The sequence below is a fragment of the Epinephelus lanceolatus genome, chromosome 8 (genome assembly GCF_041903045.1).
Source record: "Epinephelus lanceolatus isolate andai-2023 chromosome 8, ASM4190304v1, whole genome shotgun sequence".
Lineage (NCBI taxonomy): Eukaryota > Metazoa > Chordata > Actinopteri > Perciformes > Serranidae > Epinephelus > Epinephelus lanceolatus.
The window spans coordinates 34,815,067-34,829,962 of record NC_135741.1 but is presented as its reverse complement, the minus strand read 5'-3'; the positions used below and the strand labels follow the sequence as shown (position 1 = coordinate 34,829,962).

Sequence of the window (14,896 nt, the reverse complement as noted above, 5' to 3'; positions counted from 1 at the left end):
GTAACAGTATGTGTGAAACAAAGACGAGCAGTGAGAGGGGGTGGAGGCAGAAAAAATGGGGAGTCCACATGTGACTGAGTTGGAGAGAGAGGTGTTTTTTAAGTGTGTATAGGAAGGGGGGTGGGCAGCGAGAGCATGCAGAGTGTATCCTTCCCTCTGTCCCTGTAGCAGAGCTGAACCAGAGCCAGGAAAAGGGGAAGGGCCTCCCTGTCCTCCACTCCAGCTGACAAAAACAGCTGCCCAGGAGCCTGGGCTGGAGCCTGTATAGAGGACAGAGAGGAAGAGGGGAGGACAGAGGACAGAGGGAGAGAAGAGAGAGAAGAGGAGGAGGACGAAAAGTCCAGAGGCCAGGACCCGTCCACCTATATGGGTTGCGTCCTGAGTACGGATTGGTGTGGGGAGGAAGAGGTGCAACCGGTGCCGGTGGTCAGAAACTCGTCTCTGAAGAGAAGGAGCTTGGAAAGGAGTGAGAGCGGCAGGATGAGGCTGACGAAGGTCAGTGGGCATGCAGTGTTGGCATGAGTGTGTGATGACATTAGAGATAAACATGTTCACTAGAACTGGGTATGCATGTTGATATGCACACCCTTGGACATCCATGAGGGGTGCCTGTGTTTGCAACCCACATAAATGTACAATAACTTCATGTCAGAATGAAATCAACATTTTTTAGAAATATATTATAGGCATGATTTTACGAGAGCTCTGTGTTTCTCTGAAGTCATCCACATTAATAACATCAATACCTTACTTAAAGGGGAACTCCATAGGTTTTATACCCGGGAGTCTGTTTACAGGTGATGCACTGCATATGTAAAAAATAATATTATATAGCCTTTTTTTGCTCTAGAGGGAGCTACTTGAAGTCTGGTAAATTGCCTTGAGTGATGGGGAACTGCCCATTGGTTCGACATCCCATTGGTTCGACATCCCATTGGTCCGACATCCCATTGTTCCGACCATATTAAACCCATTGTTCCGAAGTCCCGTTGTTCCGAAATCATCATGATGCCCTCTGGTTAAGGTCTGGTTAGGTTTAGGCACAAAAACCACTTGGTTAGGGTCAGGAAAAGATCATGGTGTGGGTTAAAATGAAAAAGAAAGTGGCAAACACATAAGCCATGAGCCTGCTCCGCCTCAAGCTGATCGCGGCGCACCATACGCCCGCCGTGAGCCGTTCAGCACCGCGGACAGTCGGACTAATGGGATGTCGAACCAATGGGCTGTCGAACCAATGACATGGACCCGAGTGATGTCACTTGAGTCAGTGCCAGATGGGTCTGACAAGTTTGAACATGAAAACAAAAAATGTGGAGTTACGCTGCAAAGTCGCAGGTCAGAGCTGGGAATGATGTCATAACCAAGTTGACCGTGTTTCAGTACAAGTCGGAAAACCTAGACATTGTTAGCAAAACCAGTTCTAGCTGGGTTAGCCATTGTTAGCAATAGTAGTTAATAACAATGCATTATGCTGTACTTTGCATACTTCACATTCCATTTTAATGAGACACAAATAAAACAGAAGTGCTAATAAACAATATATTACTACAGCTTTTACTACAGTTGATGGGCAGAGCCGCCATCTTGGAATTTGAGGTTAGGGTTGGTGAGGTTTTTCCAACTTCCTGAGTGAGAAATCTAACTTCAGGGGTCATTCCTGTTTGGAATTTCTGACTGGGAACTCAGAAAACCTGACTTCCCAGTGCAAGTGAATTGCATCATTAGCCCTGAAGCTAGCAACTTGAGGCTACATCAGCCGCTACTAGCATAATACAAATCTACGACCAAACAATTGGCAGGCGAGCTAAATTGTAGCTAATGGAGGTGCCAGGTTTTGAAAAAGGAAGAAATTCTCATGGAATAAAAATCAATTTTGATATATTTTTTAAAATATCCACTGTGAGTCCGCCAATGTTAGAGAAGTGCTAAATCAGCGTACTCTCTTAATCCAGTTTTGCAATTAGGTGGACTGAAGACAGTTATTTGTAACACTTGTGATAATCACGGGGATCTCCAAGAATACGTGTGTTAGTACACATTTTGATTTCCCTAGCAGTAGCTCAGTCCATAGGGACTTGGGTTGGGAACCGGACAGTCGCCGGTTCAAGTCCCTGTCCGGACCAAATGCGGAGCGTGGACTGGTGGCTGGAGAGGTACCAGTTCACCTCCTGGGCACTGCCGGGGTGCCCTTGAGCAAGGCACTGAACCCCCCAGCTGCTGGGAGCGCCCCACCAAGGCAGCCCCCTCACTCTGACATCTCTCCACTTCGTGCATGTATAGGTCCTGTTTGTGCATGTGTGTGTATTTCAGACCTGTGTGTAATTGACAACGGAGTGAAAAAATTGAATTTCCCCTCAGGGGGGTTAATAACGTATATAAAAATTAAAAAAAAAAAAAAAAATTGTTGACTGAAGGTGTAGTAATGATGCATCAGTAGTGCTACTTATTGGACAAACTCTGTTTTCACACATATCTGTTTTACACCAATGAGAAGGAATATAATACAGTTCAGTATTATGAACTGTCTATATTTTTATTTGAAACAAAAGGATGCCTTGCCTTTTTTAGGAGACTTTAATTAAGAGACATTAATTAATCAGTAATGACATCTGCAGTCATGTTATACTTTTAATACCTCATGGGAAATTCTCTTCCCTGCCGCCCTCAGGTCAAAGTCAGAGTGGGCTCAAGTGCATGTAGTCAATCAATATCAGATCCATGTGTGATCAGAAAGAGCCAGGAAATAACTGGACCTCCTGTACTCCTTTAATTTGAGCAAATTTCAATGTCATATTGTGTTATGCTGCTCTCATGGACATGTGCAGGAGATCTGAAGTTGAAGCAGTAATTGTTTATATTCTTACAAGGAGCATTTGTTTGTGTGTGTGTGTGTGTGTTTTTGTTTGGCCCTGATTTAAAAGATGATGTGGATGACGATGGCATCTCAGAGCTGAGGTCACATCTGTGCAGTCACAATGGTACTGTTGTGACGCTGTGGAATTACTATCATGTAAACAGAGGCAGGCTTGCTGGAGGGTTTAAGTTGCTATTAGCCATCAAGAGAACATTGAGAACCTTGACCTCTGGCCACCAGTTTACATCACACCGGATTACATATAGACTTGAGTCTCTGTGGCTTTTGTATCCAGATGTGTGAATTATCGAAGTGTGTTTTTTAAAATGTGCATGAGTGCCGTCTTCCATCTGGCTTGTTTTTCGTGTGTGTGTGTGTGTGTGTGTGTGTGTGCATGCTTGGTTGCACCACAGTCCCAGTGGCTCCATATCACATGCTAAGCAGCGTGGGAATGTGGAGCCCTCTGGACGACGTCATCCTGCAGTGACCGACGCCACTATAGGGGTGTGGGAACAAGTTAGATCCCACTGTTTATCCTTGAGGAGGAGATGTTGTCTTATCTATTTATGGTCATTTTCTCATTAACTTGTTTTCCACTTCTTTTAATAATGTCATGGTTGTTTTGCTTGGACCTGCAGACAAATTATAGGTGTGAGAAGATGCAGCTGTTAGTGAGAACCTGACCAGAATGGCTTTAATTTCTTATATCCTGGAACATGCCATACACATACATACCCAGTTAGACTTATGCCAAGTACTTACTGGAAATACTTGGCAACAGAAAGTGATGTTCCACATACTGGTCTGAGTGTGATTACATAATTTGCTGACGTTATGTCAGGGACACAGGAAGGAATGTTTTTTTAATATAAATTGTCTTTTTTTATCAACATATGAGAGAATTCATCATTTTGAGACATTTTTCAAAGAATATCATGCAGAACATTGACCATTTCTTCACTTACTGAAGAGATAAACATTTGCAGTTTGCAGGGTGGGGTTGAAACACATATGTCAGTGTCATTAACAGCTTTCGTGAGTATTGGTGTTTTACAGATTGATAACAGATTGATAGTTTTCATTACTCACTTGTAGCTAATTATTGGATTACCCAATAGCATTTAATGATTTCTCATTCTCCTTCTGTGCTGTCAGAATTCACCTCACTGCCTCACTGTCCAGTGATTCTTGAGCAGTTGTTGATGGAGTATGGCTGAGCATCAATAAACAACCTTCTAAAAATGTATTCCTGAAATAAACAGTTTCTGGCAGAAAGATATAATAGTTCATGTGGTTCTCTTTAAAAAATAAAGCTCCAAGCCCTTGGGGATGATGCAGAATTCCTGTGGGACAAATAAAAGTAGGCGAGCCTCGGACAAAAGTAATGAAACTGCCACCTTGAGGTTATGTCCTCTTCATAAAATGATTTTTCAGAATCCGTCCTATTGTGTGTTATGATCACAAACAGACCATATTGGCTTTGAAAGTTAAATGTATTAATGCCTTGGCGGTCATCGTAATAAACATGTACTTAATTCACCTACATGCACAGCCAAGAGTTCAAGTCTGACAGTCATTAATGGAACCACTTGGCAGTGGAATTTTAATATGAAACATATTCTCACGCAGCATCCATTGTAGTGAAATGGCAGGATCTTATTAGCCACACTAGCGGCATGGCTCTAGAGATAGCAATGTCTCTTTGGTCCAGACTGAAGTATCAATCATTGGATGGATTGTCATGACAGTCACTACAAAGATCCATGGTGCCCAGGGCATGAAGCCCAATGACTTCGGTGTTCCTCTGACTTTTCCTCTGGTGCAAACATGAGGTTGACATTATTGATTTTGACTGAAATGTCTCAAAAACTAGTGAATGGGTTGTCCTGAAATTTGTTACAGACATGCACATTCCTCTCAGGTTGAATTGTCACAAGTCTGGTGAATTTTCATTTGTCCAGTCCTTTGGTTTTATGATCAACTACCTGCAAATTAATAACATTTTCTTGTTACTTTGCTAATACACTAAACTACAGCTACTAACAAGACATTTGCATGCTAAACATTCAGCCTATTGGCATTGTCATTAGCCCCTTTTACACTGCCAGATTTTCGGCGAATGTTGGGCCGCTTTGCCAGCAAGCCGGGAGCATTTAGACACACAGAGCCAGACTGGCGAGTTGATCCGAGGGGCCCAATTTTCCACCTTGTAGGGTAGACATATTGGCGGAACCTTTTTGGTTTAACAAGCATGAGGCGCCTTTCCGCCAATGGGAGGGGCTGTTGATGACTTGTGGGAGGGGCTGTTGATGACTCACTGGCGGTGGATAAACAGGAAACTGTTGATACAGCTGATAGCAGGAATAAGAAGCTAGTAGCAAGAGGGAAACGCAAACCTGACAGACACTGTAAAGATGAGCAACTGGGGAGACAAGGAATTGCGCACCCTCCATGTCCTCGCAAACGAAGAGGCTATTAACCGTCAAATGACGGGGACGGTGAATGCGGGCCAACTTACGAGAGAATCGCTGGAGGAGTGACCAGCTGTGGCTTCCCTCGGAGTACGTTACTGTTTACATCACGCGCTGAGCTGCACGTTTTGTTACTTGCCCCGAAAAAGGTGCATTCTGTATAAACAAAAGTAGGTAGGCGGCATTTTGCCGCACTCCCCGATTTTGTTTTTATACTGCCAATGCTGAAAGAAGACTAATTGGGCTTTCCTGCAAATTTGCACAATTCCTATTTAAAAAGGGCTATTGTGAGCGTGTTGGCAGGCTTACCTTAGCATTTAGCTCAAAGCAATAAATGGAATATAATATTCAAAACCATGTGTTTTTAGTTCATAATCACATGAAAATAAGACTCGTATTTCCCATACCTTAAAATAAGCCATTAATGTCCACATACAGAGTGGGTTCTCTCCCACAGAGCCCACCATAATGTTTCTACAGTAGCCCAGAATGGACAAATCAAACACTGACTCTAGATAGAGCCTTTTGCTTTTTCACATTGGAAATCATATTTCTGCTACCTCATGCCACTACATCCTCCACACTAGACCTTAGTATGGCCTCACGTTACACTTTTCCACCAAAGCAGCTCTGAGTCTTGAACTGGTTAGAGTTAGGGTTAGGGTTATTTAGTACTCTTGGAACTAGCCTGCCTTTGTTTTCCACCAGTTTTGAGTCATTGAGCTATCAAACCATTATAATCATGGATGTTAGGGCCATGCACAGTGCACAACAGAAGTAACCAGTGGTGGGTCACATTGATTCCCTGCAAGCTTTTGTTCTGTTGTCAGGGATTTGTGTCCAAAAAATGATAAGAATACGATTTATCACTTGAATTCTTCATTGTTGCAATTTCCATCCCCTCTTTCCAACCTGTAGATTATAACACACCCACTGATGTCAGCACAGAAAACCTGCAATTTTTTTAACCAACTTTTTGGGCTCGAAACCAATTTATTTTTTGTCGATATGCTCAGATCAGTTCAAAATTAGAGCAAAAACTAGAGTGGAACTCATTCCATGCTGGTAAAAAAGGGGTAACAGAGTCACTAACATAGCTGACTCTTAGGGCTCTAGTTTCGTAGACCGGGTGAGGCGGGGTGCAGCTCACCTGCGCTTCGCCAACTGGGTGTGGCCAGGCGGATTTTGCAAGTTTGGCACACCGTGCGCACTGGCGCAGCTACTCGTCTGTCCCACCTCCGTCCCTCCTGCCTGCGCAAGTCAGAAAGAGGGAGGAGAGAAGGCGTGGAGTGGGTTTTACACACATCACACGAATCAAATGAGCCCCTCTCCTCGCCCTTAAATGCGCTGTACGAAGGCGTAATGAGAGTTTACTCAATTCGCCATGGCGGAAGAGAGCAGTAGCGTCAGACGGCCAAACTTCTCCCAGGAGGAAACTGATGTTTTGGTCCAGGAGGTCCAAGCTCGCAGTGTCCGAATATACGGAACTGCGAGCAGACCTCCACGGGCTGATGATGCAAAGGTAGCCTGGGAGGAGGTCACCACAATTGTAAATCAATGTTGTGTTTCTCTCGTGCGCGCGTGTGCTCTCTCTTTCTCTCTCGCAGTCTCACTCTGTTTCTTTTCTTTTGACTTTTCTAAGATGACAGATGCTGAATATATACTCCCTATCTGATGCTGTGGCTGTTTGTGGTTGACTGAGAGGGATGTGAACTCATTAGTTTTGTTAATCAAATCAGGTTGGGTTTCCATTCCAAACGATTTTAAGGTTCTTTTATTAGTTTTTAAATGTCTTAACGGTCTTGGGCCATCTTATTTATCTGACCTGCTTTTATCATATCAACCCTCGCGGATCCTGAGGTCCTCCGGCACCGGCCTTTAATTGGTCCAAGAATTAGAACAAAAACCCACGGGGAGGCTGCATTCAGCCATTATGGTCCTCACTTATGGAACAGCCTGCCGGAGAGCATCAGGACTGCAGAGACCGTTGATGTTTTTAAAAGGAGGCTCAAGACTCACCTTTTTAATTTAGCTTTTAACTGATTTCTTTTACTCTTTTAATTCTTCTATTATATGTTATTTTTACTTTCTAATGCTTTTAAATGATTTATTTTTAAATCTTTATGCATTTTAGTCTCTAAATCTTAATTTATTTATTTATTTATTATTATTATTAATATTATTTTAATCTTTAACTCTTTAATTTTTCCTAATCTCCACACCATGTGTGGAGTCCACCCCAGTCTGTCTGGTCGGGGTGGTCTCTGTGGTGGCGCTTCTTGTGGCTGTGGGCTGTAGCGCCTCTCAGTGTGGATGGCTCCCCATAGGTGGTTCTTTCCTCACCTGGTTCCTCAGTGCCCAGCCATGTTATTGACTATATTGACTGTGTGTGTGTGTGTGTGTGTGTGTGTGTGTTTATACAGTGCCCTCCAAAAGTATTGGAACAGTGAGTCCAATTCGTTTACTTTTGTTGTAGACTGAAAACATTTGGGTTTGACATCAAAAGATGAATATGAGACAAGAGATCAACATTTCAGCTTTCATTTTCAGGTATTTACATCTGGATCTGATACACAACTTAGAAGATAGCATTATTTGTAATGGAACACAAAATTTTTAGGTGAGCAAAAGTATTGGAACATATGAACTTAAAATAGATTAAAGTGAATGAGACTTAATATTTAGTTGCAAATCCTTTGCTTTCAATAACTGCATCAAGCCTGTGACCCATTGACATCAATAAACTTTTGCATTCTTCTTTTGTGATGCTTTTCCAGGCTTTCACCGCAGTCTCTTTCAGTTGTTGTTTGTTTTGGGGGGTTACTCCCTTCAGTCTCCTCTTCAGCAGGTAAAATGCATGCTCTATTGGGTTTAAGTCTGGAGACTGACTTGGCCAGTGTTTTGGGTCGTTATCTTGCTGCACGATGAAGGATCTCCCAATCAGTTTGGTTGCATCTTTCTTTAAATTAGCAGACAAAATGTTTCTGTAGACTTGTGAGTTCATTTTGCTGCTGCCATCATGTGTTACATCATCAATGAAGATGAAAGAGCCCGTCCCAGAAGAAGCCATGCAAGCCCAAGCCATGACATTACCTCCACCGTGTTTCACAGATGAGCTTGTATGTTTGGGATCATGAGCAGATCCTTTCTTTCTCCAAACTTTCGCCTTTCCATCACTTTGGAGTTGTTAAGGAGTTAATCTTTGTCTCATCAGTCCATAAAACTTTTTCCCAGAATTTTTGAGGCTCATCTCTGTACCTTTTGGCAAATTCCAGCCTGGCCTTCCTATTCTTCTTGCTAATGAGTGGTTTGCATCTTCTGGTGTAGCCTCTGTACTTTTGTTCATGAAGTTTTGTGCGAACAGTAGATTGTGATACCTTCACTCCTGCCCTCTGGAGGTTGTTGCTGATGTCACTAACAGTTGTTTTAGGGTCTTTCTTTACAGCTCTCACAATGTTTCTGTCATCAACTGCTGATGTTTTCCTTGGTCTACCTGTTCGACGTCTGTTGCTTAGTACACCAGTGGTTTCTTTCTTCTTCAGGACATTCCAAATGGTTGTACTGGCTATGGCCAATGTTTGTGCAATGGCTCTGATTGATTGTCCATCTTCTCTCAGATTCACAATTGCTTCTTTTTCACCCATAGACAGCTCTCAGTTTTCATGTTGGTTCCACCTCTAAATGCAGTCTGCACAGGCAAAACCTATCGTACCCAATCTGAAACTGAGCTCAGACATTCAGTGCTATTTATTGTTTGAATAATCAATGTAATTGGGAGACACCTGGGCAACAAAACACACCTGTCAGTCACATGTTCCAATACTTTTGCTCTCATGAAAAATGGGTGGGTTCAAACAAAAGGTGCTATATCTTCTAAGTTGTGTATCAGATCCAGATGTAAATACCTGAAAATGAAAGCTGAAATGTTGATTTCTTGTCCCATATTCATCTTTTGATGTCAAACCCAAATATTTTCAGTCTACAACAAAAATAAAGGAATTGGCCTCACTGTTCCAATACTTTTGGAGGGCACTGTATGTGGGGGTGGGAGGGGCGGATTTTCAATATGTATGTATTATTTTCGTTTGTTTTTATTCTGTGAAGCACTTTGTGCTGCATTTTTAATGTATGAAAAGTGCTATACAAACAAAGTTTGATTGATTGATTGATTGAAACGGTGCCAATCCCCTTTGATCTGACATCAGATGTGACGGGACAGTCAATATAGAGATACATATATGTGCTGATTGCAGATAGTTGCATTGATTAGTGGTTTTTGAGGGTATTTATTGCATTGTTAATGTGCCTGATATTCTGGAAACCTGCCTGTGAGGTTTTGGTGACGTGTGCGCACTGTCCGCTGGTCAGCCAAACTTCAGCTTACACCGGCTGTGCTCTGCATGCGCTGACAGTAGACGTGGTTTCAGCCGGCGAGCTTTTAGCGCACCTTCGGCGAAGTCTTTTGGCACCAAACTGTCACTGTGCCAAGCTGGATCTGTCGACACCTCCCCCTGCTGCGCTGCCACACCCATCTCAGCGCACCTTGGTCTGCCAAACTACCAAACTGAGCGCACCTCGGGTTGCGCTGCTTGAAACTAGCTCTGCACGGGGTTCGCCACTTGAGCCCTTAGTCTCAAGTTCAGGGGTGAATTGGTGTTGGAGGCAGTGGAGACCATCAGTGAGAGAATTGGCAGTTCAGCTCAGTGCATGAGAAGAGAAACGAAAGTGAGGAAAGTAAACAAACAGCCAAAGTCAAGAGGGAACAAAACAAGACACACTTGTTATATTTGGTAAGATTTTTTTTTTCCAGCCATTGAGCTCTTAAAGGTATAGTTGGTAATGTTGGAGAGCTAGCAAGATTTGAAAGTGGCACCTCCTCTAAGCCCCACCCCCTCCCCCCCCTCCTGTCAGTGCTCAGCCCAAAGCCACGCCCCCACAAATTTGAACACGCATCCTGCAGTACACCGACAGAGAAGCTAATGTTAGCATTGGGCTAATACGAGCTACAAAAGGGGCTAAGTTGGCTAACGTTACATATTTCATGAAAATAACAAATCCCCCCAAAGCAAACAAATAATTACCTGTCCAACAGAAAGACAGCGACCTCTGTATCACTTTTCAGGCCCTTCAGCTCCCTCAGTTGTCTCCACCGTTCAAAAGCTGCAACGATGTTGACTCTGGTTTGTCCTCTTGCTTTATCAAAAGCCTTTTTCGTCGCAGCCTTTTCTGCCTCCGACTTTCCTTTCTCAGCCTGTTTAGCGGGGCGAGCCGTTACAAGTAACACTGGAAGTGGTACTTTTGGCTGCATTTTCTCTGCCATTGTTCAGCAAACTCCTGCTAACTCGGTATTTCTGCTGAGGAGTGTGCTGAATATTTCTGGCAACAGTGACACGTGATGAGTGCACGCAGGGAGGAGGGAGGGACAGAGAGGGGCTCGGGCATGAAGAGACATGAAGGCATCTGATTGGTTCTTTCCACTCGCACCGAATGGCAGGGATTGGTCAGAGTTTTTACAGGCCTGCAGCTGCCACAGAGGTCGGATTTTTTCGTTATGTATTGACTACTCTCAGGATGGAAGAACCATTTCACCCAGTATAACAAGAAGTGTTTCTGAACAGGATTACCAGCTATAGCTTTAAGCAGAAACAGTTCGTAATTGATTTTGTTATTGCTCGCTAACACACAGTAAATATCATTTCTTCTTTTAACATTGGGTTGTGGTGTTAACGTGCCAACTGGCTAACTAGCTTCTCAAATTTGTACTGTTGGTCTCTTGGTTTCTCTTTTTGAATGACGAATATAGTCTCCTGCAACCTGCTGCTATGCAGAGTTATTTCCACTCATGCAGGTGTAGGACATTGATGTGAGTTGGCCATTGGATGCAGTCTTTGCAGTGAGCTCAAGTGCAACTTAATGACCGAGACACAGAGGACATGAGGCGACCAACAGTTGACTGTCATCACTCCAAGTTCTTTGATGTTGGTTTGGTTTGTATCTGAGCCATAAGATTGCCAAGCTTAATGGTAGTTGTTTATAATGTTAGTGATCTAGAAGTTTGTTCTATTCTTTCAAGTCACTGTTTGTAACCACAGAGAACATTAAAGTAAAATCTGTAATCATACTAGTTCTGCTCCTTTTTGTGAGCGTTGTTGACTCTAGAAATACATAGAGAGCTGGCGTTGCGACAGTGGTTTTATTTGTATTTGTCTAGCTTCCCTGTAATTTCTCATGCGCAACAAAGTTTAGATTGGTCATGGCCAATACTGAGGCCATGAGCCACAGGCATTCACTACAAACACACACCCAACACAGGAAGGAACACTGACCGGTTAGGGTTAAATATAGACCATCCCCCTGCATCCAGATTTAAAGCAGAATGGATTCTCACACTCTTGCACATCAGAAAAAAAGATGAATTCCTATGTAAACTCCAGACTCAGAGGGTGGCTGACTAGATTCCTGCGGCTTGAAAACAATGATCTGTCCCAAACTCTGAGCAGGATTTGAGGAATGCTTGTTGTTGTGTGTTGCGGGCACGCAGATGAAAGCTGATCGAGGGGAAAAGGGAAAGACATAAACCATTTCCTCCTTCACTAAGTCCGCAAAAGGCCCCCCAAAAAATCCCGGCACCACCCTTTAAAGAAACACCTCACTGCGAACTATGCACAGAATATTTTCTTTTCTTACACTCAAAAATGTCTAGCGTGACTATTGCCCGAGTTTTGAAAATGTCTTTGGGACTGCAGTGTTGGCCGACCGAAAGGATTTTATTGAACTTATCGGCACAGTAAATATGAACATGTGCTTAACTGTGTCATCAGTATCTCTACGGCTCACCCACTGCTTTCTCGCGCTTTCGCTCTTTCAACAGCTGCACCTTATCAGTCTTTGGCATAGTGCTGTCTTACAAAATCCTTCATCAAGCTACACAGCCCCCTTTTCTAGCCTCCTCCTCCTCCTCCTCCCCTCATTTCCTCTTGGCCCAGGTTCCCACTCTGTCCCCCTCTTTCTCATTTACCTCCAAGCGTGATCCAAGTCCTTCTACTTCCTTAAGACTCTAAATTCTCCCTTCTAGACAGACTAGAAAGAAAAACACACCTGGCTTCCTTGCAATATTTCATGATGTGTTTACTGATATCAAGCACCTTCTATCGACTGCAGTTATTCAGTGTAGACAGAAGGCTAGATTCAGGATTCATTCCATATGTTTGCAAAAGCGTCCCCCTCCTTCCTCATCTCCATCTTTCTTCCAACATGACCCTCCCCCACTTTACTCACCAACTCAACCCCTCATTCCAGTCCCAAGCACCAGCTTCCTGTCTCTCATGGTCCTTCAGTGTTTTTCTAGTCTCACATGTGGCCCCCTGCCCCTCCTATTACCTTTTTCACCTTACTACTTTGTTCTCTCCTTTTTTATCCACCTCTCCCCCTCTTCAGCATCCACCTCTTTCCCCCTCAACCTTTCTACGATCCAAATGAAAGAGAGCCGCAAGAATACCACAAACAATTAAACTCCCCAAGACACCACCACCCCCCCTCCACAAATCTATCAGTCCTCCCTTTTTTCTGTCATGAGCAGGAAATTCTTGGGATATGAGCGAAGGGAATTGACTGCATTACCGCACGTGTTGTTTGGGGAGTGATTACTGCATACGTCGTGACTCACAGTCACGTTTCACACTGATTGGTGGGGATATACTGTACAGCCTTCATACCTGCACGTCAATCTAACACATATGGAAGAGACTGAGGCAACAGACAGAAATAATGCTGTGTGCATTAGGAGTCTGGGGCTGAGGAATATTATGGGATACAGTTTAAGACAGGCGAAAGGAATGAACCTCCATGCACACATGGGCATACATAGAGTATAATGACAACCATGAGCATGTACAGATAGTTTGGCAAGGAATCAAACATTTATATCACCATGGTTGATGTCATGTAAAAATGCAAAGATGCATTTATTTGTGTTTTTAGTCTAATTCCAAAAACTGACATTCACAGCATCAAAAAGCTATTCAGTCTCTGTATTGAAGACGGAAGATTTTCCAGAGACTCATTAGCTACCGAGAAGTGACGTTCAAACAAACATAAAAGGAGATGCGTATATTTTCCCAAACTCTGCCTCACCTGGTGCATGTTCTGTGATTTCACCACTAGGTGCTGCTACTAACACACTAGTCACTACTCAGCAGCAGTGGCAATGCAGATGTTCATCAAAGGCACATCTGTGTTTGTGTGAGTTGGGGTATGTAGTGAGAGAATAAGGGTACTGACTGGGGTAGGGACTTCTGAACATTGATTCCCAACCAAGTAACCTGTAGCTCAGCAGATACTTCTGCAGTTACCAGGGGCTATGCACTAAGATTGTAGAGTAGATCAGAGGTCTATTTGAAATATATGTATATATTATATAATTCCATGGAAAACATGAAGGGTGTTAAAAGGGTCAATAAGTGCGACTCCCAGTTTGCCAGATGTTGATTCAGTATCCTGCAAGGTAGCAGCACCAGTACAAAATCTGACTGAATCTTCTGAAAAAAAGAGAGCAAGCCTTAGAAAAAAATATTGTAACAATTTCCACTTTTATATATTTAATGATATTTGATAACTCCCAGTTTAAAGGTATACTTCACCCACAAAATGATCATTTGTGAATCAGTTAGTCATGATGTGTTACCTTGAATTTGTTAAGAAAACTGTGTTTTTCTCACATGCCTCCATGGACACGGGGACAAAATTTAACAACAGCAATATGTATGCTCAGTACTTCCCAAACACATGCAGTTTTGCTAAATAACCTTAGTAATTGGAGTCTGGTCTTGAAGTAGATACGTTTCTCAGTTCTGTTTTAAATTGAAAGGTTTTAGTGAAAATGCTTGTGTTTGGGAAGTGCTAAGTATACGACTGGATAAATGACACTTGGATTATACTGCATGAGTTGTGTGAGGGTTTGTAAACAGATGTTTACAATCAATCAATAAATCAATACTGAGGGAGAAATTGGGGAGTGCTGCACTGGGTCAAGGCACTGGGTGTATGTAACTGTCAAAAAGCAGGTGCTCTTCAAAGACAGGGCACATAGTCACATCACGTCCATGGTGTGGGCTGACAGTCTAAAAAGGCGCCTGAGGCACTCTGATTATAGTTGAAAATCCTTTGCTCACATGGACAGACCAATGTGTTCTGACTTAAGACAGTCTGCGCCAGGGTACGCTAAAGACTGTCCAAATGTGCCACCATAAACCTTAGGAAACGTGTAAACACTAGGACTAGAATGTGTTTAAGAGTAACTGTGAACACTGAACACTAAAGAGTACCCTCATGGCGATTGTCTAAAGTCGAAACAAGATGGTCTGTCCATGTGAATGAAGGATTTTCAACCATAATCAGAGTGCCTTGGATGCCTTTTTAGACTGCCAGCCCACACCATGTACCTCCACACTGACTAAGCTGGGACAGACATTGTGTTTTATTCCAATAAATCAATATATTTGCCATTTTCTGTGGAGGCATGTGAGATGGAAGCAAAGTTTTCTTCACAAATTTAAGGTATGTCTTGACTTAA

General features: G+C 43.0%; 1 protein-coding gene across 4 annotated transcripts in view; it reads left to right on the top strand.

Moving 5' to 3' along the window:
• Positions 1–115: 115 nt before the first annotated feature.
• tns2a (tensin 2a) overlaps positions 116–14,896 on the top strand; it is a 66,125-nt gene continuing 51,344 nt past the window's right edge. For all 4 annotated transcript variants that reach the window (XM_078170226.1, XM_033629981.2, XM_033629982.2 and 1 more), the window contains exon 1: positions 116–495. In XM_078170226.1, coding sequence (XP_078026352.1) covers positions 367–495 — 129 coding nt within the window. In that variant the 5' untranslated portion in view covers positions 116–366. The remainder of the gene's footprint in view (positions 496–14,896) is intronic.